General features: G+C 37.1%; 1 protein-coding gene across 1 annotated transcript in view; it reads right to left on the minus strand.

The window, feature by feature from the left end:
* Window positions 1–9805: 9805 nt before the first annotated feature.
* LOC121381780 (G-protein coupled receptor 54-like) overlaps window positions 9806–22615 on the minus strand; it is a 14134-nt gene continuing 1324 nt past the window's right edge. Inside the window, exons 2-5 of the mRNA XM_041511134.1 lie at window positions 21454–21680; window positions 18520–18655; window positions 17769–17995; window positions 9806–10438 (exon numbers count right to left, since the gene is read on the minus strand). Coding sequence (XP_041367068.1) covers window positions 10025–10438; window positions 17769–17995; window positions 18520–18655; window positions 21454–21680 — 1004 coding nt within the window. The 3' untranslated portion in view covers window positions 9806–10024. The remainder of the gene's footprint in view (window positions 10439–17768; window positions 17996–18519; window positions 18656–21453; window positions 21681–22615) is intronic.

The following is a 22615-nucleotide window of genomic DNA, read 5'->3' on the forward strand; positions in this document are numbered from 1 at the left end:
CAGGGGTTTAATCTATAAACTTAAACAATATGACATCAGAGGCAATCTCTTGAAATGGATTAATAATTATATTTCTAATAGGAAACAAAGAGTATATATAAATGGAACGTTATCAAGGTACTTCAAGGATCCGTTTTAGGTCCCGTATTTTTTGTTTTTATCTATGTTTACGATATTGCTGATGAATTAGACTGTGTAACAAGGCTATTTGCCGATGATACAAGTATTGGAATATGTCAAATGACATTTCAATTATAGAACGCGATCTAAACATTAATTTGTTGAAATTTTATGAATGGTCAAACAAATGGTTAATTACCTTTAATCCGAATACAACGATTCCACCAAATACAAGGCATGGTTCATTAATTAGTTTGGTTAGAGAAACGGAAACATCCCACTATCCCTGATTTCACTAGCTCTGGTACCACTAGCCCTGAAAAATGACCAATTAATGGCTGCCATGGATGTTCCATTTCTTTAGACTACTCCCCTGTACATATAAACTATTAATAAATAAACATGTCTTGTTTTACTGATTAGGTAGACACAATAGCATCGGTAATGATCTCAGTATTAAGGAAATACAGACTGTTATTAAATCGTCAAACTCTAATGCGAATATATAGTACTTTCATTCGTCCTGTCCTAGAATATGCTTCAGAGATCTGGGATGGCTGTTCCCAAGTAAATGCAGATAATTTAGAAAAGGTACAACTAGAAGCTGCAAGAGTAATCACTGACATGCCTAAATTTGCTTCACGTAATTCGCTATATATTGAAACCGGTCTTACAACACTTAGTGAAAGAAGAAAAACAAAAAAAGCTGTGTACAATGTTTAAAATAATGAAAGGAATGACTCCTGATTTCTTAACCAATTGTATTCCACAAAGATTAGAAGAAAGGGAGGACATATCTACACCTTTTGCTAGAACCTGCTTATTAAAATCATCATTTATTTATTCAGCAATTGATTTATGGAATACTTTAAGCCCAGCAATTAAAAAGTGTGAAACAATATCGTCTTTCACAAAAGCAGTAACACCAGTGGTAAATAAAGTTCCATATTATTTTTTCCGTGGAAAAAGAACAGAAAATATATTACATACAAGATTACGACATGGATGTAGCCCTTTAAACGCCGATTTGTACAGATGTGGACTTACCACGGACCCTTCGTGTAACTGTGGATACAGATTAGAAAACAATATCCATGTTTTCTTTCAATGTAAAACATATGAACAACAGAGACAGATTCTATGTAATTCCTTACAGCTTTTTCAACCAATAGATTTACAATTACTGTTACAGGCCTCACGCGAGGTCAAAATCATAGAGCGAAGTCACTTCTCTATCAAACTTTAGAGAGGGCCAAGTTTTTAACAGCAGGGAGACTTGAATGTTTAATCCAAAAAATAAAATACGCAAAAAAAAGAAGTTATCTTAATACAGATGCAATGTTTACAATTTGTATTTAAAAAAAAAAATCATTATTATTTTGTTTTACCGTCTGTACTGCTAATTGAAAGATATGTGCTTTATAGTTTTCACATGTCGCCTTTAGAACTATTGAAATGTAATTGAAAAGCACTAATTTAACCGTTTAGAATTCATTCTATCACAAGTTTGTCTTCTCATTTCATTTTATAACTACTCCATGCAGAATATTGTCCTAGTAGATTAAGCTACCACGGTCAAGCTTAGATTACCCAGTTAATTAAATGCATTCTTGATACACTGTCAGTCTCAATGAGTACTAGTATCCGTGAAGGTGTGAAAATTGCTTGTCAATGTTGTTTAAAAAAAAAATATTTTTTTTATAGAATTTACGGTGGGCACTCTAGCGACTTGGGGATCCACTTTAAGTAGCCGCTGGGTGTGTAGAATAGGTCACCGCTTATTATGAGTGCATATACATTAAAAAATCCGCTAGGACAGGTTTGCTTGTATTAGTTAATAATATCGGCATCTATTTTGTATGTTGAATTTATTCATTATGACAAAGTCAACGTAAAACTAGTTAATTACTCCCAGCATTTTTTTCACGTCGAGGTCTGCTGCTGCAAAAGAATTGTGTTTTTTTTCAATGTATTTTCGGATGGAGCATGATCCAAACTCCCTAAAAAAAATCACTCGCCATAGTCTAGATCCCCACCCTTGTACAGTTTCCAGCACATTCGCTTGACAATACGCTTCAACAGTCAGTAAGTAGCACGTTTAGGCCTACTATTAGTGCTAGACGTGGATGGGTTTTTTTTAGCTAGACAGTCTATCTATGAGGCTGTCTCATGCTTTTGTGGCGCCAGTCTCTCTTCAAAATCTCAGACACTTCACACTTAATTATTATCTATGAATCGATGTTTCTCAAGTTCTTCACCATTCATCCGTGATGTGTACATTGCAAGTGATGACTATTTTTTAAAAGGCGACACAGATTTCGCCTTACAGTGACTGGCACGGTGAAGTCAGGCTGGTCAGAGCGAAGTTTGGGCTCATTTCGCCCGGTCGCGTGAGCCCTGCTGTTATATGGTCGAAGCACATTAAGCGATGCTAATAATAAAGACATATTTAGTTATGTTCAAATATATATTAAAAAACCCTCATCATTTTGATTAATAAAGTATTATTTAAATTACCATAAGGATTATTTGTAAATGTGATAGCGAGTTTAACTGCACGTGATGTACTATTTGTGTAATCTTTTGCATCATTTGTTTTCTTTCTTTCTTTCCTTCACATTCGTTTGTATACAATACATTATCGTCCACTGGTTATCCTTGAATGTACACATGTAGTTTATATTTACAGCTATGTAATATAGGTCGCCATGTATATTGTATAAATATAGAAGAGGGCCTCGTAAGTTGTCAAACTTGTGCCCAATTCTTTTGTTCTTTGTACAATAAAATATGTTTGCAATCACGCCTGTAACTTACTTGTAAGCGATGTTTCACAGCTGTTGGCGAAAATTAGACGGTTCCACCGACAGCATAAATGTTAGACACGTTCCCTTCTTTCACTTTCATAAAATATAAACTAAACACAAATAGGACAATTCCTTTCAGTATAACTAAATGATCCGTTAAAATGCACAGCAGCTAGAGGAAATGACGTCATTTACAAAAAATCACATGATTCAAATAATAGCGAATGAACGTTCGCATTCTTACGCGACATAAGTATCAATGAAGTTTACACAAACAATACTACAGGCGTATTTAAAGCGAAACAAAATAAATTCAGTTATGTATTGTTAAAGTATGCATATAAATTTAATTATAAGATTTGACCGCAATTATTTTTGATTGATCAAGTATGAACCGAAAACAACGATGTGCACACTTTTGTATAACCCTCGACGCGGAGTCATACAGTGTGCACATCGTTTTTTCGGTTCATACTTGCATGAACAAAAAAATAATTGCGGTCAATTCTTAAATGAACAAACTCCCGTCTGGACCAATGGGATGACGTTATGTTGTAATGAATGTAACGGAAATTTAATTATTATAGTATGGCAAAATGCACAGATTTAGTAAAACATTTATTAATGACATGATACCTTAGATAAATAATAAATATTAAATAATACCCCACCTCCCCCCACAAACAACAAGAAGACCCCCCCCCAAAAAAAAAAAAGACAACAAAAAACCTACAACCCCGCACACACCAAACAAACAGAAAATAAACACCCCAACCCCCTCCCCCAAATTAGAAATAAAAAACAAAAGAATCAACGAATCTCCAAATTTCATTGAATTATTTAACCATTTTATTTTGCCAACCTAAAGCGAATAGCAAATTTTTATTTTATTTTATACGAATAACATGATTCCACAGCTATTTGCTGTCAGTATTCTGTGAAGTATTCCACAAAGGAATCATCCAAATGTTGTTCCGAATCCCCTTGGTGATTAGCAAAGATCTGAAACACGCGGACTCGAACATGAAGTAACTTAGAATAACGGTACTTGAAGTTTCCAAAGATGTTAGTGCATAATAGTTTAAATTGTGAGAGACGTTTTTGTTAAACAGCCAGCCGTATCTCTTTCATACGGACTCAAGTTCGACATTTTAAGATGTTCTTCTTTTCTAAATGGCAGATTTAATTTCGGTTTGTCATCACATTCATTTACATCTCGTCATGTGATTACCGATCATTCATGTTCGCGAAATAACTTTTAAGTTCTGTTTTCTTTTTTATTGGCTAGAGACTTATTCTGTGAACCATTGTTTAGTGTGAAGTGTTGAAGATAGGCTGTTATCAGAACTCCTCAACACGTATTACTTTAATCACTGTTATCAGAACTCCTCAACACGTATTACTTTAATCACTGTTATCAGAACTCCTCAACACGTATTACTTTAATCACTGTTATCAGAACTCCTCAACACGTATTACTTTAATCACTGTTCACAACTCCACACTCCACATTTTACACAGACACATTCATAATATATTTTGTTTAATCATTTAGGTCGTGCGAATCATTGCAACATGAACCCAGGCACTACAATGAAAGGTGTGGGGTGTTACCGTGATGGATGGCAATTTGGAATGTCTCCTTCATGCTTTCATGGAGGCGGGACGTAGCACAGTGGTAAAGCGAACGCCCGATGCGCGGTCGGTCTAGGATCGATCCCGGTCTGTGGCCCCATTGGGCTATTTCTCGTTCCAGCCAGTGCACAAAGACTGGTATATCACAGGCCGTGGTATGTGCTATCCTGTCTGTCGGGTGGTGGATATAAAAAATCCCTTGCTACTAATGGGAAAATGTAGCGGGTTTCCTCTCTATGACTGTGTCAAAATATGTTTGACATCCAATAGCCGATGATTAATAAATCAATGAATGTGCTCTAGTGGTGCCGTTAAACAAAACAAAATCATGTTTTCATAACCATGTAACTTTTCAAATTGTATTCATCCCAGCCAGTGCACCACGACTAGTATATCAAAAACCGTGGTATGCGCATTCCTCTCCGTAGGATGGTGCATATAACATATCCCTTGCTACTAATGTCAAAAAAAGGTACCAAATATGCTTTAGTGGTGTCGTTTGTCATATACACCAAACCCACTAAATAAAAGTTTATTTAAACCATATATATATTTTTAAGCGTTTATTTACCAGTTTTTGCTGTTTTAGCTACCACTGTGTAATCTTCACAACACAATAATGTTACAAATGTTATGAATATATTTCACATATAATATGCATTATTCGGTTCGATGTTACCAATCCCGATGTACTTACTTACTTCTTATAGTAGTCAAAAGAAAAACGTAGAAGGAATTTCTAATAGTCTGTATTATTCTTATGCAAATACTAAATCTTAATATTTATTCATTACTAACTGCGCATTTTTCTAGCAATTTATATGAACATTTGCGTCTACGTCATGTTGACAATCCGTATCATGATTTCAGAGATAATTGTCAAGATATCTTCCATTGCATTTTTCTTTGTCATTTATTCATAGAACAAAGATGAATTATTCATGTCTCTGAGAACCGTCTTAGATATCTGAGACATCTTAGACAATGATAGTTCGCTATTCGGGTCCGCGGATCTACAACTGAAAGGACATATTTATTATTCTTAAGACAGCATTTCAGCATGTCATTGAAAGCAATTGAGAGGCAGTTACCTGATTAAATATTGGAATTATTATTATTGGAGTTGGCAGAATTTGAGCCACTTCATTTCTGTAACACAGAATCCCAAACTCCAGAGAGTTTACTGCAAAGATGTCCAGTTTATGACAGGATAAGACAAAGCATTTGGCCACAACGAAAACTAATCAGAAAACCCCCACATCTGGGGTGAATACACGGCCTGCTGTCGACTGATGACTTCATGGAGGCAGTTAAACTAGCGATCTGAGTTTTTCAATCGGCCTCAGTGGCGCAGGGCTAAGCCATCGGACTGCAAGCTGGTAGGTACAGGGTTCGCAGCCCGGTACAGGCTCTAACCCAGAGCGAGTTAATGGGTAGGTGTAAGACCACTACACCCTCTTCACTCTCACTAACCACTAACCCACTAACAACTAAACCACTATCCTGGACAGACAGCCCAGATAGCTGAGGTGTGTGTCCAGGACAGCGTGTTTGAACCTTAATTGGATATAAGCACGACAATAAGTTGAAATGAAATAAAATGATGAATTTCAAGTAGCATTAAGAAACTAAACGCAAATTTAACATTCTGCTCTTTGAAAGACCCAACAATGACGTGATTGCAGTATCAAATTTTGCATAAAATTATACCAACAAATACACTTTTTGTTTACACAAATAAAATTAATTGATTCTAATATTTGTAATGTTTGCTCACACGATAGAGAAACACTCCAGCATCTATTTTATGAGTGTCCTAAAGTCGTCAAACTCTGGAGTACTATAGAAGTTTGGTTATTACAAAAAAAGTTATTTTATCCAGATGAATAGAACCACAGTTATATGTGAAATTATAAATAGTAAAATCACTTTTGTAAATTGGTTAATTGTTTACGTAAAATATTACACACACACACACACACACACACACACACACACACACACACACACAACAATCTATCTATCTATCTATCTATATCTATATCTATATCTATATATCTATCTATCTATCTATATATATATATATATATACATAACAAAGTTAAAAAAGAGTACTCTAAATGAAACTGGTGTCAAACATTTTATCAAAGAAAAGTTACAAATAAAGAAGTACATTTCTCCCATCCCTAGCCATGCAAGATTCCATGACATCAGCCCACAAATGACCACGTGACTTCTGTTGTTTGAGCTGATATTAACATTGGGTGACGTCACGTAAACGGCAAAATAACACAAGAAATGCTTTTTATATTTCATAAAAACAAGGAAACCTGCAGTCATAACGAAATTATACTATCATTTTCGGTTTATATTCTTTTTGGGTACGATCGTTTCAATGGTTATGATTATTTTATTGTAAGATAAAAAAAAGAAGTAGGTTTTTCACGTTTTCCCAAAATACTTGTTTTTCATCTACTGGATGGGGAAAAATAATCCTCCATTATGTGTCCCTGACAACAAATTATGTACCCTCGAGTGGAATAGCCCTGTCCCACATGGACACATATGAAGGACTCTTTTAATCTTATAAAAACTGTTTTAATGGAATAAGCGTCTTTCACCCGTAACGGGTCATGTATATGGAACTGATGAACCCGTTACGGGTGAAAGGCGCTTATTCCATTAAAACGTTGTGAAATTCTATCTTTTTATATATTCATCCGATACACTTCATACTAATAACTTTTCTATATACATACATACATACATACATACATACATATATATAATTATATATATATATATATATATATATATATATATATATATATATATGTGTGTGTGTGTGTATATGTATATGTATATGTATGTCTATATCTATATCTATATCTATATCTATATATACATATATATCTATATCTACTTTGTATGGACATTTCCGTTTATAACCGAATGACTTATGCTTTATCATCAGATAGCCTTAACAAATTAATCTACACTGCACTACATGTACATCGAGATGGATGTTGTTTTAAACCGTATTACTTGTCCTAATACTGACAACATTATGTATAGTACATATTTACCCTCATTTTCAACAAGAAATTAGAGATATCCATGTTGCTTGTTATACAATCTTCTTGACGGGGATCGATCCCAAACCGACCGTGCATCAAGCGAGCGCTGTACCACTGGGCTACGTCCCGCCACTCGTTTGTACAGATACATATTTAATTTGACTTTATTTTCGTGAGGGTCGGGACGTAGCCAAGTGGTAAAGCGTTTGCCTGGTGCGTGGTCGGTCTAAAATCGATCCCCATCAGTGGGACCATTGGGCTATTTCTCGTTCCAGCAAGTTAACCATGACTGACATATTAAAGGGACATTCCTAAGTTTGCTGCAACTTTTAAGGTGTTATCGACTAACAGAGCCTTTTTAACGATTGTAATTACATATCAAATATATTTATCTGCATAAAATATTAGTGGCTGTATACTAAACGTGTTTCTGATCGTTCTAATATTTTTACTAGGTTAAATTTTGTAAAATATAATTTTTTTGTACGTACGAAATTATTGAAAACAGAATCCAGCTTGGACTCCTTACAAATATTAAGACGACCAGAAACACACTGAATGTACAAACACTGATATTCTAAACAAGAAAATATATTTAATATGTAAGTTTAATCGTAGAAATATTTTATTAGTCGGAAACATCTTACAATGCTGCAAACTCAGGAAAGGCAGTGGTGTGTGCTATCCTGTCTGTGAAATGGTACATATAAAAGATTCCTTGCTACTAATGGGAAAATGTAGCGGGTTTGCTCACTAAGACTATTTGTCAAAATTACCAAAAATGTTTGACATCCAATAGCCAATGATCAATGAATCAATGTGCTCTAGTGATTTCGTTAAACAAAACAACCGTTGGGTATATGCACAAAATTAAAAAGACAAACAAAAAACTTTTGACTTTTGATTTAATCAATTGAGGTTAAGCATGCTGTCTCTATCACACACTTCAACCATCTATGTCGCTTGTAGGACAGAGTAATAGTCTGTTCGTGAGTTCATTATTTGCTGATGAAAGAGAAGTATATGTAGTCACGTTATAACTCCGCAATGACACTTTAAAACACTCAATGAGAGCCGGTACTGAGATACGAACCCTAGCACCAACCAGAAGATGGGTTAACCACATCACCGCCGAGGCCTGTTTGAACAGCAATACCAAGGCCAGTATTACTTACTTATTGCACGGACCTGCATTTGTTCCAAATCCCAGGGAACAGGCTCATCCTGGCATATGGCACATTCATTAGTATACTGTCTGACAGCATCCATTATGAGTTTTAAAAGAAATAGTCCCAGCTGATGTTGAAGATCACACCTACAACAACCTTGAACCGTTGCAGTCGTCGCTGATGGATGGCAGCCTTGACAGCAACGTGCATGGTTCTGCGGATTCAACAGACAGCAACGTGCATGGTTCTGCGGATTCAACAGACAGCAACGATTAATAACATTTACTTGCAGTGACCGTTCCGCAATCCGAACGCTGGAACCCCAGACCTGTGCGTGTTTTTAATACATCATCACTTTATGTGTTTGTACGGACAAACAAAACAGATAAATAGACAGGCGCGCAGGCCAGTGTGTAGGAGGACGGGCGTGCAGATAAAACAAGAAAGAAGAAGTAAAAAACGATAAATTGTCCCACAGTATGATTACAAATCTCGACCTGTCCATGTCCTAATGAATTATTAGTTCCTGTTCTCATTCATCTGAGATGCAAACAGATAAACAGGCGAGCAGGCGGTAAAGCCAGAGATCATGGTTTCTTCCTTTGTGAACATTTTACAGTTGTGAATGGTTCCTAATACAGATATAAATTAACATTTTCTTTCAAACAATATTAATCACAACTATATACGAAACCTATCAGTCAATCAACCAGTCATCATCCAATCAGTCAATCAATCAGCCATCAACCAGTCATCAATCAATCGATCAATCAATCAATCAATCATCAATCATCAATCAATCAATCATCAACCATTCATCAACCAATCAATCAATCAATCAATCAGGTTCTGAAGGTTCAAGTACGACTGTCTAGCGCACATCCTCCGAAATTGCCCGAAAGATGATTCCAAGACAGGGGGGTTGGTGGATAATAAGGCTATGGAATTTACAATATTTTATTTTATTTATTTTTATTTTTATTTATTTTATTTTGCGTCAGCCCTAAATATGAAATGAATTAGTTGCAAACAGAGCAGGCAGCCAAAACCAAAACATATATATTTGGACTCCATTCCAGATATACGAAACCTGTTTTCCTTATATGTGGGTAAGAATAACAACAGGGTTTGTCAACTGGGTCCTATATGTTTAACACAAATTGGAACTGTCTATACCATTGATAACACCAGACAGTAACTGTTTCTGCGGATAAAATTACAACCCTGTCGTGCTGGAATAACCCGTAACCCGACTCCGAACGGGTCCGCGTATGTCACGACCGTCATTGGTGTGCCAAGCTTCGCTCTGAACAACCGGACGCACTCTATTGTTCCGTGCGCATGACGCAAGTGACTTCCGGAAGGCTCTCCGGAAGCCGTCGCCGTGGAAAGCGTAGACGAAAGGATTGACGCACGAATTGGAGTAGCAGAGAGTCAGGGCCACGACCTTGAGGTCCAACATGAGAGAGGTCTTCGGGAAGCCTGGCAGGTAGAACACACACAGGTTGAACACGTGGATTGGCAGCCATAGGGACGCGAACAGAATGACCACAATGGCCACCATCTTGGTTACCTTCTTCCGGTATCTTTCACGTTGATTGGTCTGGAGTTCGTTGGGCGAAAGTTGTTCCTGTGGAAAGAAAGCAAGGAAGGAAGAAAGGAAGAAATGTTTTATTTAAAAACGCATGCACTCAACACGTTTTACTACGGTTATATGGCGTGGGACATATGGTTAAGGATCACCTAGATAATTAGAGAGGACACCCGCTGCCGCCACTCCATGGGTTACTGTTTTCGATTACTTAGCAGGAAGAGATGTTTTATATGCACTATCCTACAGACAGGATAGTACATACCACGGCCTTTGTTAAATCAGTCGTGGTGAATTGGCTGGAACGAGAAATAGAGCAGTGGACCGACCGACCGCGCATCGATCTTAGACCAACCGCGTATCAGCAAAGCACTTTACCACTGGGCTACGCCCCGCCCCTCTGTGGAATGAATACTAAATATTAATAAGGTGCCATAGGAATTTAAATTGCTAAATTGCGTGATAATTCTTCTGTGTTAAGAGTATTATTAATAACAACAACAACAACAACAACAATAAAAAAAAAATAAAAAAAATAACAACAACAATAATAATAATAATAATAAATTAACGATTCTAAGCTCTTTTCTTGCTGTGACTACATGGCGTAGATTAAGAGAAATTGTCATAAAAACTCATTCTCATAAATGACTTGTCTTTAAAGTACAAACGACAGATTGAACTTTATTATATTTGTACAAACGACAGATTGAACTTTATTATATTTCTACATAATAATGAGCTATAAGTTTCAATTGTTACCTTATCTTTGGTTTCCCAATTAGACAGTCGCCTTGGCTGGTGTGTGCAAGAGCACATTTTCAGACTACTGCCGACTCGAGTCAGCGTTACTTGGTAGGTGAGCGCCAAGCATTATGCTTAAATTGTATTGCTGTAGTTGTCTTAGGTTTAGTTTTCATTTCATTTTAACTTATTTTCGTGCTTATATCCAATTAAGGTTCAAGCACGCTGTCCTAGGCACACACCTCACCTATCTTGGCTGTCTGTCCAGGACAGTGGGTTAGTTATTAGTTGGTTAGTTGGAGAGAAGAGGGTTTAGTGCCCTTACGCCATTGAGATCTTAAGAACTCGCTCTGGGTTGGAATCGGCACCGAGCTGCGAACCCTGTACCTACAAGCCTGTAGCCCGGTAGCTTAACCACTGCGCCACGAAGGCCGGTGGTTTAGGTATCGGATCATGACGAGTGTGTTTCAACTGATATTTGTTTTTTACTAATATAAGTTTCGCTTTTCAAATAATTACTGTAAAATCCTTTATTTTCGTGATCTAGTTAAAATATGAATTTCATGGAGTAAATATATTCGTGGATAAAAAAGTAGTAATAAAAATTATATATATAAATTTAAGAATACCACGACAATATAATTCATCTACATATATATATATATATATGTAGATGAATTATATTGTCGTGGTATTCTTAAATTTGTTGACTGCACTTTTCCACAAATTACACGAAAGTTAGACCGTCACGAAGAATAGATATTCCACAGTACGCTTTTAAACCTTTCAGTTGGATTATTTTTAACTTGACTAAAGTGATAAGAGTATTGTCAGTACTCGTAGCACATAAAATATGGAACACGATCTTTAGCATGGTTTTGTGATTTTAATGAATACCTAATTACCAAGGGCCTATACATTTAGGATTTTGCTGTCTTGTATAGACCAGCTGCACGTACGCTCGGCGTACAATATGAAACTGAAGGCGTATGTGCAGGGCTTGATGCAGAGGGTGGATGTAAGCAGGCGGAGGGGGGGGGGGGGGGTGGACGGGGGCAATTCCCCCATTCAGACCTTTTTTATCTTTTTTTTACTATTAAATTTTTAAAAATTATACATACAGTGTGGGTTGCCCCCCACCCCCATATAAAATCCTGGCTACGCCACTGGTGTGTGTGTGTCTAGACTGGCGAGCAAAACTTCTACGGGGTCGATTCATGTTCCCCCGAAATATACATTGAAAAAAAATCGTTTTGAGCAGGAAGGGCAGTTTAACGGAGAAACAACCCCTACACACGCGCCAGAATTTGACTGAACGGTTTCAACAACAACAACAACAACAACAACAACAACACGAGCGTCCCACATTCAAAACCTATATATTGACATTATCGCAGCGGCAGACATTTAAAATTATCCGGTGGAATTAAATATATCGCCTACCGGTGAATTAATAATGGGTGTCTAATAAACATGCAGAATTAATGCAGTTATTAACATTAAATTAATCTTTAAAAAATATCATGTAAAAATGTACTTTAATATTTAAAAAAAGAAAAGAAAAAATAATTCATTAAGACGAACATTCACAGATGCAACTACAAACCAAGTTTTATTTATCTAGAAGTTAGGGGCTCTGGCAGGGTGGGCCGGGGCAATTGCTCCCTTTGCCCCCTTATAAATCCGGCACTGAATACATGGCCTTTGAGATATTTTAACAAATAATAATTTGATGTTTCAGATCTTACAGTTTAAGGGCAGCTATCAATATCGCTCCACATCACTCCCCTGATACTAGTTCAGTGAAAGTAAATTTAAGCTTCGCCTGTGAATCTATATGGTATCAGTATGGTAATATCTTATACGGCTCCCGTAGTTTAGGTTAGGGGAGCAATTAATCACTTCCCTCAATTTTACTTTCATGACAAGGTCTGATGTTGGTGTTTGTGTAGTTTAGCCATGTAGATGATTTCAAACTGGCGTTGAAATACTCGACTTCGATGAAAGAAAGAAAAGATGTCTGGATAAGCGGCAAGCAATTAAAAAATTATTATGGTAGAGCAGCTGAAATAAAAAGTAAAAAAACCCCACATTGGCTCGAAGCATAGTGTGGGTGTTCAGTTTACCAATCATAGAAGAAGAAAGTGTGAGATTTTAAATCAGCATTCGTACGAGGAAGAAATGTAATACACTATATCTTTTTTTTGGACATTTTTGTACTTCACGATTTATAGGCACTATATATATGTAGCTTAAAGGAACAGACCCTAGTTTCAGCCCATGAAAAATAACACTACGTTTAGTTAATCTACAAACCTGTAACACTACGTTTAGTTAATCTACAAACCTGTAACACTAAGTTTAGTTAATCTACAAACCTGTAACACTAAGTTTAGTTAATCTATAAACCTGTAACACTAAGGTTAGTTAATCTACAAACCTGTAACACTAAGGTTAGTTAATCTACAAACCTGTAACACTACGTTTAGTTAATCTACAAACCTGTAACACTACGTTTAGTTAATCTACAAACCTGTAACACTACGTTTAGTTAATCTACAAACCTGTAACACTAAGTTTAGTTAATCTACAAACCTGTAACACTACGTTTAGTTAATCTACAAACCTGTAACACTAAGTTTAGTTAATCTACAAACCTGTAACAACGTTTAGTTAATCTACAAACTACGTTTAGTTAATCTACAAACCTGTAACACTAAGTTTAGTTAATCTAACCTGTAACACTACGTTTAGTTAATCTACAAACCTGTAACACTACGTTTAGTTAATCTACAAACCTGTAACACTACGTTTAGTTAATCTACAAACCTGTAACACTACGTTTAGTTAATCTACAAACCTGTAACACTAAGTTTAGTTAATCTACAAACCTGTAACACTAAGTTTAGTTAATCTACAAACCTGTAACACTAAGTTTAGTTAATCTACAAACCTGTAACACTACGTTTAGTTAATCTACAAACCTGTAACACTACGTTTAGTTAATCTACAAACCTGTAACACTAAGTTTAGTTAATCTACAAACCTGTAACACTACGTTTAGTTAATCTACAAACCTGTAACACTACGTTTAGTTAATCTACAAACCTGTAACACTACGTTTAGTTAATCTACAAACCTGAAACACTACGTTTAGTTAATCTACAAACCTGTAACACTACGTTTAGTTAATCTACAAACCTGTAACACTACGTTTAGTTAATCTACAAACCTGTAACACATTGAATAAAGTTACAATTGAGTGAAACATGAGTCTGTGACTTTGAAGTGGTGAAATACCCTCTAAAATAGACTAAAACACGACTCCATAACTGTTAACTCTCAGATGCACGTGGGCTTTTTTAAAATATGAGAAATGCATTTTGTGATATTAAAATCACCAGGATGACCAAAAACACTTCGAATGTACGGAAATTGATAATCTAAACAACAAAATCTAAGTAAAGTATGATTCCAGTTACCAAAAACGGCTCTAATAGTAAAAAATATGCCTTAGTGTTTAAAAACAAGGGTATGTCCCTTTAAGTTGTGTAGTAGCAATATATAGACTACGATTTGTTGTAACAACGGGTGGATTAAAATGTACAGTAACCGTGTATAGTTCACTGTATGTATATAACAATTTGTACTAATCATGTTTGAGTTATGGTTTGCATTTTTTTTCTGTTTGCTTTCCGTTTGACTAAATCCACTCAGGTGGACAAGCACCGTGGTATGTGTTATCCTGTCTGTGGACAAATGCATGTGAACGTCTTGCTGCTAATAAGAACTGTTAGCCAGTATGACAACAGTACTTGCTTTTGTCTAGACAAGAAGTTTGTTTTGTTTAACGACACCACTAGAGCACATTGATTAATTAATCATCGGCTATTGGATGTCAACATTTGGTAATTTTGACATATAGTCTTAGAGAAAAAACCCGCTAAATGTTTTCATTAGTAGCAAGGAATCTTTTATATGCACCATCCCACAGACAGAATAGCACATACCACGAACTTTGATATACCCGTTGTGGTGCACTGGCTGAAACGACAAATGGCTCAATGGGCCTACCAACGGGGGTCGATCCTAGACCGATCGCGCACCAGGCGAGCGCTGTACCACTGGCTACGTCCCGCTCCCTTTGTCTAGACAAAGGACTACAACATAGAGCATCACATTAAAGGGACAATTTCCCGAAGTGACATCACCTCCGGTATTGTGTTAACTACTCTTTTCATTTTACCGTTTTATTAAATAAATATACCAATGTTATTGTTTACATTAAGCACCAGTGTGCATTAAATATCGTTGAATATGTATAGCAGTCCAATAGGTCTTTCGTGAGAGTCCCATTAAACAATGTGTCGGCACGAGAACACCCCTTTTCCTTCAAAATGTGTAACAGGCATCTAAAATCTAAGCAGGTATTCTGCAAACCCACTTTCGATTATCTCCAACAATTTGTTCTAAGAAGTTGTACCTTGAGAGTGAACCTTTGAGGTTGCCTTGACTTTAAAATAATACTTATTGTCTGATATGTCTGTGGGCAGAAATAGAGTAGTGTATGCACCTTATGATCATTTCGCTTAACACCTGGTGCTCAGCTAACGTGCCGACATTGTGAACGTTTGATCCAGTTTCGACGAGGATCATTCGGTACAAGAAACACCAGTTTTGTGTATCAACGACGTTAAATGGGCATTATCGAAGTCTATAATTTGATTTTTTTTTTTTACTACGGGCTGTTTCAGAGTTGATGACTTGGCGGATGCGGGAGGCTCCCTAATTATTGTTATTATGTTTTTGTGTATTTCCTGCAATCAGTGTTTCTTTTTGTCGATTTTAATGACCAATTAAAGCGAAATGATAAATGTTTACTATCAAAGTAAGAATTGTATATTTCTGCCATCGAGCGAGTGTGCAGGAATTGTAGAGGCGTGTGTGTGTGCATGTATGTGTGCGCACGTTTGTGTGTGCGTGTGTGTGTGCGTGCGTGTGTGTGCGTTCGTGTGTTTGTGCGTGCGTGTGTAGACTATGGTAAGCGCAGTGTATAGGGTAGTCGAGGCATGCTCTTCCGGAAAATGTATTTAAAAAGAACATTTTCTTGAGCAGGGCCGCAATGGGGGTTCGACCCCCACAATCCCTCACCTGCAAACGCGCTTGGGGAGTTGTGCCAAGGCCTTCCTTCCACCTGTCATAAATAGCTCATTTTAGGGTGTATACTACCAAATGTAATCCCATAGACAACGATAGTAACGCATGTGGCTAAAACTCCTACCTGCAGCGTATGTCATGTCATGTCATAGGGTTTTACGTGCACATTCATAGCAAGCTGTTGTAGCGCACGCCTGTCGTGGGCGCAAGAGCCGGCCTTGGCCGGCTCTTCCGTCCATGACAGGAAAGGTGGGGGGAGGGGAAGGAGGGACCGCATGCACTGGCAGGTGCAAGGGAGCACCAGCAGCCCGATTGAATCGGTAGCAGGCGGGTGGGTGCAGCGTATATAAACACTCTGATATAAATACTACCACCCCTCACACTTAAAGTGAAAAAAATGGGGTCATGCAAAAATCAAATGTAATTTAAACAACTGTACCTATAAAAACGGGATGCGAAGTGCAATTACGATAAAATATATAAAACAAATTGAATACGAAGCTAAATAATGATGACACAATGTAGTGTCATCGAGTGTATGTTTAAGAATTTAACGGCGTTCGACTCGTTTTGTTTTTGTGGGAGTTTTAGAGGATTGCTTTGTCAGGTATGTTTGCACCGCAGTATTGTTAAATAAATGTTAATAAAGATAAATTTTAATCAAATTTCTTTTTAAAAGTCTATGGTAAAGTAAATTTTCTGGCAAAGTTCCATAGGAAGAAATATATCATGACGTTACGTGTTTTCGATAGGATAAGTGAAAGATATTGCCAAAGAGCGAAAGATATTGTCAAAATATTAGGAAATATGTATATAATAAATAGACCATTTCATGGTGTTTTTCCGAATACGATTTTTATGTCAACTCGTGATGTGTGAAAACCATATTTTCACTCATTGCTTCGCAATTCGTGAAAATATGGTTTTCACACATCACTCGTTGATATATATATATATTTGTACCACGCTTTGGTGTCGGTCCCTTTGATTTTACCCGTGGTGTATACCATAGTTAGACCATGGGCGTGTCTGACCTAAATTTTAGCGATTGCTGAATGGCTGAAGTTACGCCTACAGGTCACATATAGTTCAACAGAAAGTAAATTAGAACATTGTTTTAAAAAGTAACACTTTCACTAACATTACTAATAAAGCTACAATATAAATATGTAATGGAGGCGTGGTACACGCTAGTTACATCAGCTCATCAGCTAGACAAATCTCTCGGAAAAGGATGATGTAACTATAACATATATATATATATATATATATATATATATATATATATATATATATATATAAAACAAAGTTTAAAAAGAGTACTCTAAATGAAACTGGTGTTAAACATTTTATCAAAGAAAAATTACAAAACTTTTGTGGTGTTAATTTATAAAAAGTTTGGTGCACCTCGAACTTTGACCCAGCCGGAAGTTATTTGGTTTAGTACTACCTATAATATTAGTCTTACGTTTTCCTCCGTAATTCTAATTCGTCGTCTAGAGATGTGCTTCAGTATCTGTGTGTAGCAGACGATAATAATGGTGAGTGGGATGACATAGGTCGTCATGACAACAGCCAGTGCCACCCCCTTGCGCCAGGTTTCATTGGGCCAGTCGTCCCTACAGTACGTATGTTGACCGTCCTCAGTAACTTCTTTGTTAAACAGCAGAAACGGAATACTGAGACACAGTGAAGCTGGAGAATAGATGAAAATGAAATGTCAATAAAATATCAGTAGAATTCGCTCAGTTGGTAGACGCTTGCCTGAGGTGCATGCGTCGTAGGATCGAACCACCTCAGTGGACCCATTTTTTGATAAATTTTGTTCGTCCCAACCAGAGCACCACCGCTGTGTATCAAAGGCCATTGTACATGCTGTCCTGTTTGTGGGAATATATATATAACCTGTGAGATAATCACCTATATTATGATCACCTATGTTATGATTACATATGTTATGATCACCTTTGATATGATAACTTGTGAGATGGTCACATGTGAGATGATACTTTGTGAAATGATCACCTGTGAGATGATCATGTGTGAGATGGTTACTTGTGAGATACTAACTGGTGAGATGATCACCTATTAGCAACCATTCAACCAACTACTAGTAACTAACGAACCAGTCAGTCGTATAACCAGTCATAACCAACGATCCAAGCAACGACTGAAAATGATTTCTATACTTATCATATGAGGTTTCCAATAATACATACCAACCCATATTCCAACACTGATCATAATGGACATCTGTGGAGTTCGTGAATTGATCGATTTAATTGGATGGACGATAGCGAAGTATCGATCAATGGCCATGGCGGTTAAGGTCAAACACGTTGCTTGAAGAGTCACCTAGCGGAAGAACGAGAAACACTGCAAAACACAGTTAACGTTTCACATGTCATAGTATGCAAAATGTATGCAGAAATAATAATAATAATAATAATAATAATAATAATAATAATATATTAATAATAATAATAATAATAATAATAATAATAATAAATATATTTAAATTGTTGTGGTGTATAGTAATAGTCCTCGAGGTGAAAACAATGAGGAAAGTGATTAATTGCTCCCCTAAGTGAGATTATGGGGAGACATTTAAAATATTACCATATTAACACCATATAACGTTACATGCTAAGGGGAGTTATGACTATCCTTGAACTAGTTTCAGAGGAGTGATGGAGAGCGAGAGTGATAGCTCCCCTTAAATGACGAAGTCTGTAGCTAGGGTGGTATTCTGGTGGAGGTGACAACCGGGTGCATGTATGTTATTTTTGTAATAAAATTCACACTTGAAACATACACAGATGAATAAGTGTTCACGAATGGTGTCATTATCAGACTACTTTCGCAATAGTCGTAATCAGACTACTTTCGCAATAGTCGTAATCAGACTACTTTCGCAATAGTCATTATCAGACTACTTTCGCAATAGTCGTAATCAGACTACTTTCGCAATAGTCGTAATCAGACTACTTTCGCAATAGTCGTAATCAGACTACTTTCGCAATAGTCATTATCAGACTACTTTCGCAATAGTCGTAATCAGACTACTTTTGCATGACATTTTCAACTGTTAATGATAAAGGTGATTTGGAAAATTACTATCTATGACATTACAATATTATTCAAATTCATGTAAGCCTGTTTATCAACATGAAAACTAAATAAAATGCACAAAAGAAAACAAAAACTATGCGTCAAGGGAAACAACTCACATCGAAAATGTAAAAAGTGCTGTATTCAGAGTAGTTTCCCGTTAACGATTATCTAATTATTACAAACCAGCCCGTGTGCATGTATACGTGCACACGTGTATGTCAGGCACGGCGGAGGGGGGGGGGGGGGGGGTGGTCTGGGGCTCTAGCCCCTCCAGTAATTCTGAATAAAACATATTATGGTAGTAAATCTTAAGGCAGAGATGAATGTTTAATGCAGAATGCAAGAAATTGCATTTCAGGACATCTAGTTATCAAAATTGTACGCAGGAACATACCCCTGAACACCCTAGAAACTTGGCTTTGCGCCATCGATCTCAATCAGCCCGTCCACTCTCAGTCAGACCCCTCAATGTCTACTTGCTTCCGCCGTGCCTGTGCCTGTGCCTGGCTGTGTGAATGTTGAATCTACCCTTCAGCTGTCGGTCAATCAACAGGAATCTTTCACACAAAGGCCACGAAAAATGGTGGGGGTAAAAATCATACGAAACGTTACCCGGACCACAATTTTGAAAACGTCTTTTCCAACTAATAAAACGTATTTACGGCGGAAGGTTATGGAGACGAGCTCTAGTCTTATTTAGAGGGTATTTCCCCCATTCCAATGTCACAGTCTTGTTTCACTCTACTGAAACTTGGTATCGATGACAGTTTCCAACTAGAGTCTGCAACTTTAAGAAGTGCGGCACCTAGCATTTAATCTACATGGAAAAAAAGGGGTGGGCGTGAATTCACATGACATTTAAGAGATTTAATTACTGTTTTTATAAATTTTATGCTGAAACGCAGTTGCAATTTTTTTTGGAGGGGAGGGGGTGGAGGTCAGTTCTATGTACTGTCTTCAACCTCTAGTTCATCCTCCTGAACAACTATATATTAAATGGATGTGTATTAATTTGTTTACCATAGATAACTGTATTTGCACGAATAATCAATGTCACATATTACAATCAATCAGAGCCACAATTGCTTTTACTCCGTAACTTTAATTTAACACGTAACTCTCTGATTTGGGATTTAGCTCAGTCGGTTGAGTGCTTGCTTGAGGTGGTTGCGTCGCAGGATCGAACCGCATTGATGGATCCATTTAGATTATTGTTTTTTTTCTCGTTCCAACCAGTGCACCACAACTGGACAAACGCCGTGGTATGTGCTTTCCTGTGGGAAAGTGCATATAAAAGATCCTCTGATGATTACGAGTCAGAATTAGCAAATGTTTGACATCCGATAACTCATGATTAATTAATCAACGAGCGCCAGTGATATCGTTAAACAAAACAAACTTTAACGTTAACTCGGAATTGGTCAATCTAATTAAAATTAGCTCCACTATTACATGTGGATCTAAAGACAGCCAGTTGGAGCTCATGTCCACCAATCAAAACCTTACTTGCAGAATCCTGCCAGTGATTTAAAAATAATTTGAAAACATTCCGAATTATCCTGAGGGTATACGACATGTTTCGTGTGAATTACGAATGCCTTAAAACATGTTTTATTTTATAAAATAAATAATTTGTAATGTAAAACTGAAGACTGATTTAGGTTTTTTTAATTTTATAAATAAATAAATAATTTTTAATGTAAAATTGAAGACTGATAACCCACCCCGTACGTATTGGTATGGTTCGCTGTACTGCGGCCACTAAAATAGACTCGCCCGATATTTTTAGAATTTGTATGCTCCCAAATAACGGAATGAAAGGCGAAGTGTGATTGGTCAATATTTAAATTATTATTTACAGACGAAATGTTACCTGGACATTGGGGACTACGCAGTGTTGTTAGTTTTAAATCACTGGCAGGATTCTGCAAGTAAGGTTTTGATTGGTGGACATGAGCTCCAACTGGCTGTCTTTAGATCCACATGTAATAGTGGAGCTAATTTTAATTAGATTGGGAATTGGTAGAACGCAACCTTACGTATATCATGTACATGACGAGCTTGCAGATCCCGTTTCCAAACAACCAGTCATGAGTGATGAACATGGACAAGGTGAAGGGCACGACTATCAGGATGAAAGCGAGGTCAGTGAGCGCCAGATTGATGATGTAATAGCTCGTGGCGGACCGGTCGCCATGGAAATACATTGTTTGGATCACGATGACGTTACCAACAGACCCGACACTGGTGATGATGCTCCACACCACTGGAATAAAAAATAAAAAAACAACAGGTTTTATTTCTTCCTTTGTCTGTGCCACCGTTGACATTATCGAAGTCACGGATCTTTCAAATGGTTCTGGTGTCTTTGATATGAATACCATTTAGTTTGCATTGTTTGAGATATGTTTTAACCTCCGGTCATGATCATGTATACAAATAACAGATACAAATTTAGAGCAGCGGGTGGTGTAAAAACTATACTAGACAATATTCTAAAACCCAACTGAACAATAACAATACTCACTGCAATGGCTAAAATGATGTTTTGCTAAGGGACGGTCCATAAATGTCAATGGTTTTCATAATCCTAACAATGTTAGGATTGGGTTTGACCCCCCCCCCCCCCCCCCCCCTCCCCTAATCCTAACATAAAAACATTGATATAATGTGTACGAAACATTGACCTTCGATGGACCGATGTTTTACCTGAAAAGCAATCCGAACATGGCTTTTACCCCCTCCCCCCCCCCCCTTCCGAACATTGTTCGGATTGTGAAGCACATCGATATTTATGGACCGTCCCTAACATAACACATGGCTTGTTGATGTCTAGTGGCACCTTATAACATTTTCATTGCAGGTAAATATTAACCATTATTTTTTCATACAGCATGTTTGATTCTCAATAGCACTACAGTTTGTTGCATTGATTCTAATGTATTATATTCCTAATAATGTGAGCACTCGCTCGACGCGCGGTTGGTCAGATCGATCCCCGTCGGTGGGCCCATTGGGCTATTTCTTGTTCCAGCCAGTGCACCACGACTGACATATATCAAAGGCCGTGGTATATACTACCTTGTCTGTGGGAAGGAAGGAAATGTTTTATTTAACGACGCACTCAACACATTTTATTTACGGTTATATGGCGTCGGAACCTTGTCTGTGGGATGAAAGATCCCTTGTTGCTAATCGAAA

The sequence above is a fragment of the Gigantopelta aegis genome, chromosome 9 (genome assembly GCF_016097555.1).
Source record: "Gigantopelta aegis isolate Gae_Host chromosome 9, Gae_host_genome, whole genome shotgun sequence".
NCBI lineage: Eukaryota > Metazoa > Mollusca > Gastropoda > Neomphalida > Peltospiridae > Gigantopelta > Gigantopelta aegis.